Source organism: Doryrhamphus excisus, chromosome 9 (genome assembly GCF_030265055.1).
Source record: "Doryrhamphus excisus isolate RoL2022-K1 chromosome 9, RoL_Dexc_1.0, whole genome shotgun sequence".
Taxonomy (NCBI): Eukaryota; Metazoa; Chordata; class Actinopteri; order Syngnathiformes; family Syngnathidae; genus Doryrhamphus; species Doryrhamphus excisus.
Window position 1 is genome coordinate 17,605,057 of NC_080474.1, and position 13,588 is coordinate 17,618,644.

The 13,588-nt window shown below is 37.0% G+C and overlaps 1 protein-coding gene across 2 annotated transcripts in view; it reads left to right on the forward strand.

The window, feature by feature from the left end:
• Positions 1 to 13,588, forward strand: part of LOC131136222 (inactive dipeptidyl peptidase 10-like) — a 95,194-nt gene that overhangs the window by 70,630 nt on the left and 10,976 nt on the right. For both annotated transcript variants that reach the window (XM_058082843.1, XM_058082844.1), the window contains exons 6-16: positions 982 to 1,034; positions 1,389 to 1,470; positions 2,525 to 2,645; positions 3,396 to 3,550; positions 4,203 to 4,300; positions 4,431 to 4,554; positions 6,012 to 6,050; positions 8,377 to 8,484; positions 9,057 to 9,148; positions 9,277 to 9,324; positions 10,869 to 10,990. In XM_058082843.1, the coding sequence (XP_057938826.1) occupies positions 982 to 1,034; positions 1,389 to 1,470; positions 2,525 to 2,645; positions 3,396 to 3,550; positions 4,203 to 4,300; positions 4,431 to 4,554; positions 6,012 to 6,050; positions 8,377 to 8,484; positions 9,057 to 9,148; positions 9,277 to 9,324; positions 10,869 to 10,990 (1,042 nt within the window). The remainder of the gene's footprint in view (positions 1 to 981; positions 1,035 to 1,388; positions 1,471 to 2,524; positions 2,646 to 3,395; positions 3,551 to 4,202; positions 4,301 to 4,430; positions 4,555 to 6,011; positions 6,051 to 8,376; positions 8,485 to 9,056; positions 9,149 to 9,276; positions 9,325 to 10,868; positions 10,991 to 13,588) is intronic.

A 13,588-nucleotide genomic window follows, 5' to 3' on the forward strand; every position in this document is an offset into this window, starting at 1 on the left:
TATATATAAAATTATAATAATTATATTTATAATTTATATAATTAATTCAATTAAATGTAATTAATTAATTCAATTAAATGTAATTAATTAATTCAATTAATTTTACAATTAATTTTCTCAAAATTAATGTTAAAATCTGGTCTCGTTGACCCAATCTTGTGTATGGTCTCGAGTGTCATTCTAGTTGTTTGGATTCTATATTCATATATTCATTCGCAGCTCATACAGACTTTCCTGTCCCTTTTTATCATGTTCTTTTTGTCATGTTCCACTGCCTTTGAGAAGAACAATCATAAATACAGTAATTAACTTTGAAAGCATGTTTGGGTTGGACATTGACAGATTAATCTCTGATTTTCAGCGACAGTCGCACGCCAAGACGGCAAGCTTTGTATTTTTCATACAATTCCAACTTATTTCTGGTTTTCAGTGCAAAACCTGATAGGCTATTTTGCTATTTTTTTTATTGAATTTGCACTGCATAAAACTGATGGACTTAAAGTAATTTATTCCAGAATTTCCCAGCTTTGACAATAAATGCTTGGTTGGAAATATAGACAAATTAGTGTTAAGCCACCATCAACACCATTATGTCTTGAATATATGAGAGTGATTCAAGTGTTTTCTTATTATTATTAAAAAAAAAATTCTGAAAAATAATAAATAACGAAAATCCAAGTTTGTATGCTGTCGCCTTTAGCATCCATGGGGTACTGTATATGATCATGTTATCATGTCAGCCACGGCTTTTCAAAAAGGCAAAGCATACAGCGATGTGTTTCTCTGGATGGAATCGTGCCACAGCTGTCACCCGTGCAAATTGCATTCTCTACAGATAATATCGCTGTGAGCAGCGAGCGGTCTGTTTGAAGCCTTTTCCCTTTTCATTTTTGTCATGATGTCATTATCTGTGGCACTGCTGCTTCTCACATTAATGTGTCATCTTTTAATCCCGTGCCCTCTGTGCCTATTTTGCTCCAGGTTTACCGACATTCCTACATGGCTTCGTACAGCATCTATAATATTCACACAAGGTAACTGTTTTTATGCTTATTAATAGTTGGAATTAGTGTCACAAGTCGTAACTAGTCGGACCCCAAGCAGACAGAATGGAAGTTGACAGTATGCGGGACGGCACGGCTGGTGAATTGAGACAACCATGATCTTCTTGTTCTTTGAAAAGTTTCTGAAGAAGCCTTTTGGATGAAACGTGAAGCATTTTCAACAAACAAGAACTGTCCAGTTGCCTGACATCAATGTGTATATGGATTCTTTTGAACTCCCTGTTCCGGCTTTACAGTTGTAAAGCAGAGTTATGCTTCATTAGATCAATCCAACATCATTCTTACACAATTCTAAATGATTGATACTACTTTCTTTTAATCCAGGGAGGTTTGGGAGCTGAACCCTCCAGAAGTGCTGAATTCGGTCCTGCAGTACGCAGCCTGGGGAGTGCAAGGCCAACAATTGGTGAGAAAATATAAAATAACAGTTTCAGTTGTGGCTGCACGGTGGTCGAGTGGTTAGCGTGCAGACCTCACAGCTAGGAGAACAGCGTTCAATTCCACCCTCGGCCATCTCTGTGTGGAGGTTGCATGTTCTTCCCGTGCATGCATGGGTTTTGTCCGGTTTCCTCCCACATTCCAAAAACATGCTAGGTTAATTAGTGACTCCAAATTGTCCATAGGTATGAATGTGAGTGTGAATGGTTGTTTGTCTATATGTGCCCTGTGATTGGCTGGCCACCAGTCCAGGGTGTACCCCGCCTCTCGCCCGAAGACAGCTGGGATAGGCTCCAGCACCCCCGCGACCCTCGTGAGGATAAGCCAGGGGTGGGCAAACTTTTTGACTCGCGGGCAGCATTAATTTAACAAAATTGACGGGGGGGATTATGTAGTATTTTACACGTAACAGTCCATTTTTACACTTATATTTTTACACATATTTTACATGTAAAAGTGTCATGCAATCTGCTATATGTGCACTTTGAAATCATTTATTTGATGTAAAGTGTGTTTCTCAATGTATTATTATTATTATTATTGTTATTTTTATTAGAATTATTATTATTATTAGTTATAGTAATGTTATTATATTATTAGTAGTATTATTATTATTTTGTTATATTAACAATATTACTACCATTATTATATTAATATTATTAACAACAATATTAATATAATAGTAGTATTATTATCATTATTGACAACATTATTATTATTATTATTATTATGTGCTTGTGTCCCTTTTTACAGGAGCATTTTGTAACAGACCACATCAAATAACAAAATTGATAAAGCAGCTACCTCAACCATCAAAAAATTGGCCCAAGCCACGATGCCAGGTTGTATGTTGAGTTCAAATGAAATATTTGGAAAAAACAGGCGGGCCATATTGAAACACTTGGCGGGCCGGATGTGGCCCCCGGGCCGTAGTTTGCCCACCCCTGGGATAAGCGGTAGAAAATGAATGAATGATTGAATTTCAGTTGTCAATCACATCATGATTTTCTTTCTCTTTACAGATTTACATATTTGAAAACAATATATATTACCAGTCAGATGTAAAGAGCAACTCCCTCAGGCTGACGTCCTCGGGGAAGGAGGGGCTCATCTTCAATGGGATTGCTGACTGGCTTTACGAAGGTACATTTCAGTCTTTGAATGTCCCAAGTTTTCGTATGATTTAGTTTTGGCTAAAATTTGCCCCTGGTTTTCAAACAATGTCTTAGTTATTGTACTGTAATGCACATAAGAAGCTATTACTTGCCTTGTACTGTATCATTTTGAGGCCAAACAAAGTATCCTACCTTTTTATTGCTTGTGACTGCTAAAGAAAGTTACTCTTGCCGGTAATTTGATAAAAAAAAGATGAGAAACACGATTTAATTCAAGAAAGAACCTTCCTGAATTCCCTCTCTTCCCTTTACCGTTTTTGCAAACGAATGAAGGTAAAACATTTTATGTTCATTTCACAATTGTGATTTATCTTTCACATTGTTGATAATAATCCCCCATAAATGTATTGATGAGTCATATTTTTGGGTGTCTGGAACGGATTAATTAGTTACATTATTTCCTGTGGAAAAAAAAAATCAGTTTTTGTCTGATCTTTTGTAAGTAATTAATAACAAAAACCAAGGTGCTACTATACATTAGGGAAAATAAGTAATGTTGCAATAAACCGCAATAAACTGTTCATATATTTGTGAGGGGGTAAACTTAAAAAATAATTTGTACAAATCAGTAGTAAAAAATATGAACATTTATTTAGACATTAATTAAAAAAATGTCTTTACCTGCATAATGGTTGCATAAGCCTTACATTTGAAAAACATTCCTCAAATGAAAGCGAGTTAAGAATTGTGATAATGAAAGATCACTATGTTCCTTCAGAGGAGATCCTTCAGACTCATGTGGCCCACTGGTGGTCACCTGATGGGGAGAGGTTAGCCTTCCTGGTCCTTAACGACAGTCTGGTGCCCAACATGGCTTTGCCTCGCTTCACGGGGATGACATACCCCAAAGGAAAGCAGTATCCATACCCCAAGGTAATTTGTCAGTATTCTAGTAGCTATATTTTTAATTATGAGATGTTGGTAGCCAGCCTCAAGCTCAAGTTTGAGAGATAAACAGTTAAAAATAAAACAAAGCAAGATAATAACTAAATAAATAAATACCCAGCAGATCACTTCAATAATACATAATACACTGTTGTGTTGAAAAGTTGCATGATGTGGGGGAGGAATGATCTGTTCAGACTTTGAGTGGGAGCAGGACAGTAATTGAAGGCAGAAAGTTGAAAAAAAAAAAAGTGACAACAACTCAGACTCTTTTTCAAAGGAGGAAGTGCAGAGCTGTCACTGTCCATCACTGTCAATCTGAGAGGAAGCAGGAAAAGTATTTATCCACTGACAAACCAGTTGTGTATAGTACCTCCGGTCCTTAAACATGATGCAACACTCACCAACAAATAACAACCATCCCTGATGGAAGTTTTCTGTGATTGTTTATATGTGCCTGTTCTTTGGGAAACTTTACATTGTAGCTATCTTTTATGTATTATATGTTGATATTAACATTTCAGAGTGGGGAAAATAAGAAGTCAAAAATGTACCACAGCCACACAAAATGGGAGGAGTTATTTTTTTCTTTCATTTTAAGGTTTTTTATTAAAGCATTGACTGTTGGTACTCCATGCAGGCAGGCCAACCCAATCCTGTGGTGAAGCTTTTTGTTGTCAATCTTTATGGGCCGACCCACACATTGGAGCTCATGCCTCCAGACAGCCTCAAACTACGGTGAGAAGAGCTCCATTTCTCTCCTTTATACATATAAAGATGACAAAGAAATGATAGTTACTATATCTATTATCAAATTACAGCATGAGAGAACAAGGTGTTGTAATGACCATTTTTTCCACCCCCCCAGGGAACATTATGTGACCATGGTGAAATGGATCAGTAAAATCCATACAGCTGTCAGGTGGTTGAACCGGGCTCAGAACATTTCCATCCTGACCGTGTGTGACACCACGACAGGAGCCTGTGTTATGGTAGGAAGACCTCAAACACCATGAAAATGTTCTGAAATTGCAATGAAGACAAAAGAAAGTACCATTCACTCCATTGGCACGCAGTAAAGAAACAATTATTGCATTCATTTAGTTAAAATCAGCTTTTTAAACGTGTACACCATAATTACATAGTGTTTGACATCTCAAGGGTCTGATTAACACACATGCTTTTTGTGATTAAATTATAGTATCAGTGAACATGTAGTGTTAACTCATAAAGGGAATTTCAGCTCTTTTAAGGGAGCTGTGTCTTTTGGATTGGCTTCTAAAAGGAAGCTCTCAAATGGCTCTTCTGATTTTGTTGTTGCTGAAGTTGGTAAATTATGTGAAAAATCAATATTCATTCATTTTCTACCGTGTTTCCTCATGAGGGTGCTGGAGCCTATCCCAGCTGTCTTCCGGTGAGAGGCGGTTTAAACCTTGGACTGGTCGCCAGCCAATCACAGGGCACATATAGACAAACAACCATTCACACTCACATTCATACCTATGGACAATTTGGAGTCGCTAATTAACCTAGCATGTTTTTGGAATGTGGGAGGAAACCGGAGTACCCGGAGAAAACCCACGCATGCACGGGGAGAACATGCAAACTCCACACAGAGATCGCCGAGGGTGGAATTGAACCATGGTCTTCTAGGTGTCAGGTCTGCGTGCTAACCACTGGACCGCCGTGCAGCCTAAAATCAATATGTATTGAAAAAATACATTCATTCATTCATTTATTCATTTATTACCACTTATCCTCACAAGGGTCGAGATAATGCTGGAGCCTATCCCAGTTGTCTTCGGACGAGAGGTGGGGTACACCCAAACACGACAGCCAATCACAGGACACATATAGACAAACAACCATTCACACTCACATTCATACCTATGGACAATTTGAAATTGCCAAATAACCAATTAACCTAATGCCCGAGCGGGGAATCGAATCCCAGTCTCCTACCTGTGTGGCCTGCACGCTAACCACTAGGATGCTAGCCCTGAAAAAATACAATTACATAAAAAATTTGTATGGCCTTAAAAAAATGCTAAAATGGAAATAATCTGCAATCATTTTACAAGAATAAAGTCAAAATATTAAAAAAAAGCTACAATCTAAGAAGAAAAAATCTTAATTTCAGAAACCAAGATTGACACGCAGCACCACACATTTTGACCAACAACAAAAAAAAGACTGAAAAGCTGAATACCGTGACTTCACATGTGCGTTGCAGTTTGTTACTAACGTTGTAGACTTTGGACATAATAATACACAACTTACAAATACGTGTAGACACACTATAGCAACCTGCTGCTGTTATTGGTTTGGAATACGAATTCCAACAGGGAATATAATCCTCGGCAAAACAATGGCTACTCTAAGTAATCAATGAGTTTGTATACAGAAAGTTAAACTTTGTGCCTGACACTTTGCATTATGTCTTTTTCAGAGACACGAAGAAACTTCTGAACTCTGGCTTTCCAAACAGGTAACCTTTAGACGACATTGAGTTCTTACATTCCGGGCCTTCTCAGAATGAGAATCAGCTTTATTGTCCAAGTATGCTTACGCCAGCAAGGGATGTGAGGGGGGTCTGCACAGAAGTACACAGAACAGACAGATTGCGGAGTAGAACTGGATTTCCTACTTCTGATGATGCAAACACTCGAGCGCCGACGGACTTACCGCAATGTCATCCCATCATTCCTATAAATAGATGAAATTGAGACTCTCTTGACTTTGTTGACTTTCCTGCGGTGGAGGACTGATGGATAATGAAGCTGATAAATTCCCAGAGAGAAGCTAAAAGCCCGTATGTCTTGCAGCAGAATTTAATGATCTGAGCTGAGGAGAAATAAAGTTGACATTAGATGGAATTGGAGTTAGAATATCCGACAGCAGGTCACAACATTATCTGTCATGATATTCCTCATATCGTGAATAAAAAAAAAAATAGAAAGAACGGATTTGAGTCGATATCGGAGAACCTTAGTGGGGACAGTGTAGCAAATGGATAGATGGATTTGATCCTATAGCCCTGCAGCTGGGGATGTTTGCCCGCTTAGTGTGCTCAGCGAGCTCGGCAGTTTAAGTCCACTGTTTGTTTGTGGCTGGCATGGTAATGCCGAAGATATCGTACTTCTTCATATCGACTGGAAATTTATTCAGAGGCCTTTTCACATTACGATCCAAACTCAGCCTTGTGATTGTGTATTGTATAACCTCCGGGGGCTTGTGTAGGATGTTCGGTTGACTTGTATAAGTCATTTTAAAGACTTTTAATCTTGCTTTGGTTTGGTTTATTTATTTTTTTGTACATATAGAATAGGTACATTTTTTTTTTTTAAATGGCCTCACTGGCGGCAGCTACAGGGAGCATCTGCAAGACTGCATCATCATTCTGTGGCAACTTAAACAGAGCATAAACTCTTGGGAATTGTTGCTGACTTGGTAATGTGTAAGATGCTGTACTTGATTGGAAATCAACCAAGGGACCTTTACACATTGTGATTCAAACTCAGTCTCATTTCGTATTCCTTGGACTCTATGAATCTAATATCATTTACATTAATGAAACATTATACCAAAGTGGACAGTGTAGGAATGACTTATTTTGCAATTGGGTGGAAAACCTTTTATGATATAATACAACATTTCTATGACCAGTGTAAAATTGTCAGTACACTTTAACGTATGGACAACAAGGAAAATATGGTAATGGTTTTATTTCATTTGAACATGCATCAGATTACAATTGAATGCATCACATAATCAGTTCACAGTTCCACATGTCCAAAAGGAGTAGGAAGAAGCAAAGCTTATTAAATCCTACCCCTCCATCTGGTACTTTTACAATCAGTAACTGTTACATTTGTTCACTTCCTGCTTTCCATAATACAGTTTAAGGGTTTTTTCATTCATTCATTCATTCATTTTCTACCGCTTTTCCTTTTTGTTTTTTTTTAATAATGCACCTATATGGATATGACCATCCAATGACATAATGTGTACCATAGTAAGTGTCAATATAGTGATATGTATAGCACATCATGACTGGTTCAAGACTCTTCATCCTTGTATTTAGCAAACATCAACTGCTTGTGTTGTTTCTTGAATTGGCTCATCGTTGGGCATTGTTTGAGGGTCTTACTCAATCCATTCCATAGTTTGATTCCACATACTGAAATGCTATGGCTTTTTAACGTAGTCCTAGCATATAAGTGTTTCAAATGTACTTCTTCCCTGAGATCATATTTCTCCTCTCTTGTAGAGAAGTATTGGATGACATTTTTAGCTAATTGGTTATTTTTAGCCTTATGCATTATTTTCGCTGTTTAAAGATGAACTATATCAGCATGTTTAAGTATTTGTGATTTTAGAAATAAGGAGTTAGTATGTTCTGTGTAGGCGGCATTATGAATTATCCTTACTGGCCTTTTTTGCAGGACATTTAGCGAGTGAAAATTGCTTTTATAGTTATTAGCCCATATTTCCACACAATAAGTAAGATATGGTAGAACCAGAGAGCAATAAAGAGTGTGGAGTGATTTCTGATTGAGAACAAATTTTGTTTTGTTTAATATTGAAATATTTCTGGCCACCTTATGTTGTATATTTGTAATATGAGGTTTCCAGCTCATATTTTCATCTATTGTGATCCCCAGAAATTTATTTTCATTCACCCTTTCAATGTCCACACCGTATATTTATAAATAACATTGTTTTTGTTCACTTTTTTAACGTTACTAATTGTGTGTTGTTAAACAGGAAGTTTGGAAGATATCTGAAAGCATAATTTGCTTTGTTTTCTGTAGAACCAAGAACCAGTATTCTCCAAAGATGGCAAAAGATACTTCTTGACCGTTCCAGTTAAACAGGGAGGACGTGGAGAGTTTCTTCACATTGCGATGTTCACCACACAGGTCTACATTTTGTTATGCTATTTCAGTGTCTCCAGTGTTTTGTGCCATGATAGTGCTGTGAAAACCTGCCAAACAGATTTCGGCTACATGTATTATTTTGGTCACGAACCGCAACTCATGTAAATCATCACTCTCATACATTGATCCGCATGTCAACCTCACACTCGATTTGTCCGTCACTTGTGAACAAGACACCAACATACTTGAACTCTTCCAATTGGAGCACAATCTCATCCCTCCAGCCTTTTACAGTTGAGCACCACGGTCTCAGACATGAATGTGATTCTTATCCCGGCTGCAAACCGCTCCACTCTGGTTGATGATTGCGGCCTGACGAAGCCAATAGAACTATATCTTCTGCAAAAGCAGAGACCCAATACTAAGGTTACCAAATTGGACCTCCTCAAAGCCTTAAAATGCGGGGAGAAATTCTGTCTATAAATCTGACTTACAGCTGGTCATGTGGCCCAAACTATGACACTGAGCTATAAAGCAAAAATGCATGATGCATAATCTCTAATGTTTCATGAAATCAATGCAATCATAACGTGTCTATTTTCATGTCATATCAGTTCCGAGCGGATCAAAATGAAGTCCGACATTTAACATCAGGAAACTGGGAAGTGACAAAGATCCTTGGCTATGATGAAAACACTGACAATCTGTGAGTTTTTCAATGAATGGAGAAACAGCAATATGTTTTTCTATGACTCAGATTTGATAACAATGTTGTATTAGGATGCTAATTTGTTTAAAAAGATGTGTTGCTTTGTTTGTTTTGTTTTGCTGTAGTTATTTTCTCAGTACGGAGGGTTCACCACGAAGGCGGCAACTATACAGGTTCGTTTGGATTCTTTTTACAATACAATTTTGTTTTTTGATAATACAAGAGGCCCCCTTGTATTTCAAATTGTGTATTATTATGTCTGCATAATGCAATGCACATGTGAAGTCACAGTATTCAGCTTTTCAGTCTTTTTTTTGTTGTTGGTCAAAATGTGTGGTGCTGCGTGTCAATCTTGGTTTCTGAAATTAAGATTTTTTTTTCTTCTTAGATTGTACCTTTTTTTTAAAAAATATTTTGACTTTATTCTTGTAAAATGATTACATATTATATCCATTTTAGCATTTTTAAAAATATTTTTTTTGTTAAAAAAAAGTTCAAGGCCATAAAAATTTTTAAAGCGTGTCAATCTTGGTTTCTGAAATTAAGATTTTTTTCTTCTTAGATTGTACCTTTTTTAAAAAAATATTTTGACTTCATTCTTGTAAAATGATTGCAGATTATATCCATTTTAGCATTTTTAAAAATATTTTTTTTGTTAAAAAAAAGTTCAAGGCCATAAATTTTTTTTATATAATTGTATTTTTCAGGGCTAGCGTCCTAGTGGTTAGCGCGCAGGCCACACAGGAAGGAGACCAGGGTTCGATTCCCCGCTCTGGCATCTCTGTGTGGAGTTTGCATGTTCTCCCCGTGCATGCGTGGGTTTTCTCCGGGTACTCCGGTTTCCTCCCACATTCCAAAAACATGCTAGGTTAATTAGCCACTCCAAATTGAATGTGAGTGTGAATGGTTGTTTGTCTATATGTGCCCAGTGATTGGCTGGTGGCCAGTCCAGGGTGTACCCCGCCTCTCGCATGAAGACAGCTGGGATAGGCTCCAGCACGCCTTCGACAATTTGGAGTTGCCAATTAACCGAGCATGTTTTAGCAGAAAACCCATGCATGCAAACTCCACACAGAGATTCCCGAGTGGGGAATCGAACCTGTGTCTCCTAGTTGTGTGGCCAGTGTGAGAGCCACTCAGTCACCGTGCAGCAATTCAGTTTTGGTTATTATCAAGAAAACCATGAAAACGACTAGCAATTAGCCCTTAAATCAAACTCAAATTAGCTATATTTATTGTCATCAATATATGTATCCCAACAAATGTACCTTGAGCTGCACCAGGCATTAAAATGAACAGGAAACTAAAGAAACAAAGGTGGTCTAAACATTTTTGTTCCATAACTGTACCATTTGTGTTCTTTTTACAATGTCTAATTTTTTCATGCAACAAAAGTGAAGTCCTTCTGCCCCACTTTCATTTGTACAGTATTAATAAATTATGGAAGTGCATTGTAACCATGAAACGTCTATAAAACGAAGACCGCCTGTATGTAAAGATAATGCTAATAATGATGTGCGCAATGACTAAATTTACTTTATGAGCTTCTGTAGGTTATCATTTTCAGTATTCTTTTCAGAATGTTCATTTTTACTTAGTTATGCCATGGCTGGATTTTGTCTGCTTCAGCACATTGTTCCACTTTAGCACCGTTATCTATATTCTGCTTTAAGTTGTAGCCTTTTGTCTAAGTCATTTATCTGTTCTTCTCTTTCAGTGTTAAAACAGTAGGATTGTTCCCACGATGGTGTTTAACATGTGAGCTAAATAAGGCCCACTGTTTGTATTTCGATGCTGTCCTGAGCCCCACATACCAGCACATTATCCTCCACTGTAAAGGTAGGTGTACTAAATTCAACTAAATCAAATGCATTTCAATTCTAAATTCATTCTACTAAATCAACTAAATTGTAAGATACTTCAGCATCCTTTCATTTCAATTTGAATGTCTTTGTTATAATTGTATTTTCAGCAAATCTTAGTTAGATACAGGTCAAACCATTCCATATAAATACCGTATTTTCTGGACTATAAGTCGCTCCGCAGCATAAGTCGCACAAAGCCAAAAGTGCATAATTAGGTAGAAAAAAAACATACATAAGTCGCACTGGAGTATAAGTCGCACTTTTTGCGGGTAATTTATTTTACAAAACAGACATTACATCCTCTTGGAAGGCAAGTTCTAACAATAAAAGAGCAGAGAACAGGCTGAATTGTTGTGTCTTAATACATAAAATCTAAAAATCAACCAAATACCGCATTTTCTGGACTATAAGTTGCTCCGGAGTATAAGTCGCACAAGGCCAGAAATGCATGATTAGGTAAAAAAAAACAACATACATAAGTCGCACTTTTTGCGGATAATTTATTTTACAAACTTGACTAAAATAGACTTTACGTCCTCTCGGAAGGCAAGTTTAACAATAAAAGAATAGAGAACAGATATGCTAACACAATGGTTATTCAGCTACACAAAAAATAAACGTGAACAGAAAAGGTGTCCAGTGTTTATGTAACACAAACAGTTTTTTCATTTATAAGTCGCTCTGGAGTATAAGTCGCAGGAACAGCCAACCTATTAAAAAAAAAGTGCGACTTATAGTCCGGAAAAAACGGTACATACAGTATGTCTGATGACGGTGTAAATTGTGACTCAAGCTGGCAAAAGTATCTTGTGGTCAGAAGATGTTTGTTGTCACTCTCAATAACTGAATGATACCTGATATCTTATCTATAGCTTTCACATCTCAGATCAATGGAGCTTATGCACTGAAATAAAGTAGCTCTGTGATGTGGAAGTGGTTGTTTTTTGAAAGAGCAGAGGTGGAGCAAGAGACCATAATATTTAAAGTTCACCAAGCCACGGTTGATGACAAAAAGGTAGGAACACAACAAATGTGTTGTACCATCAAACAGAGAGCACCAAGAGAGTGTCATGTCAACAATACCCAGTCAAAAATACTAAAATGTTTTGCTCATGACCTTTATACGTAGTATAAAGTAAACGATGGCACGAACCGACTGATGCAGTGTAATTCCGGCTCATTCTACCTCTAGTGCAGGGGTCTCAAACTCAATTTACTTGGGGGCCACTGGAGCTCAGGTTTTCCAAAAAAAAAACAACAAAAAAAACGCATTTATTAAAAACAAAAAAATTAAAAAAACTTCGCTTTGGTTCCGATTTTCTACAATAAAAGCTCTGATAAAACATTCCACTGTTCTCAAATATCTTACTTTTTATTTTTCTACACAAAATAAGATGAAAAATAAATAAACAAATCAAGAATAAAGAAAATCAATCAGTAATAAATAAATAAATATAATAATAATAATAATAATAAAACGGCAAATAATAAAAACTTAAGAAACCACATATACTTGGTGGGTAGACAAATTATTTTTTTCAGATTAAAATTAACAAAGCATTATTAGAGCCCTGTAGACATGACAAAACACGACTATAGTCACATTTATACTTTTTTTTATTTACAACATATTGCGCAACTGCAGGGTCTTGAGACACATGCTAACTCGCAAACTAGAGAGCTAGCGACCTAAACGGTAGCCTTCAAGTTATTTCCTTTAAACTTAAATAGCCAAAAACTTACCACTTCCACACGGATAGGGAGGATAACTATTAACAGTTATTTAACCTTTAATATGAACATTAATCAAACGTAATAATTTTTTCTGGGTACATGATACCATACGGGCCGCACTAACATTAAACTTTCATATCAAGGCGGGGGCCTCAAATTAGTATCCTGCGGGCCACATTTGGCCCGCGGGCCGCATGTTTGAGACCCTTGCTCTAGTGTAACGAAGGTATGAGGATCATGTCATGTCAGGATCGTCCTACCAGAAATGATTGCATTTTGAAATCCATTTGGGCTTAGTTAAAAATAAGAGGCCTAGAATGAAGGCAATTATAAACTTAATGGTGTATAATTACTTTCAGGTAGTAATATTGTGTTATGAGTGGCTTCTTCAGTCGAGGATGACTCCTGACTTTGTGTTTCAATTTATTTTGGCAGTTGAAAGCGCTTCATACTCAGAAGCATCCGACCTTTGGTGTAATGATTTATTGGACTATATCAATGTCCCCTTTCCCTAACGCAATAAAATTGAAAGAAAGTTTACTTGACCAAGCTCACCTGTTTGTAAACCCTGTTTTCATCAGCTGGTATAATCCCACTCATAAGATGATTTTAATAATATGAACGTTTTCATGCAGGTGCACGGACATAATGAATCCATTTCATTGTGACACAAGTAGGCATTAAGAAGGTCAAAGCAAATAGAACTTGCCAAAAGATAATGAGAAAATAAATAAAGTAGGTGCTACAGTTGGTACCATGAAAGCGATGAATGTAAAATCGGTGCAGCGCATTTAATCCTGTATATAATAAAGGGAAGAGTCTCGGAATAGAACTCTTC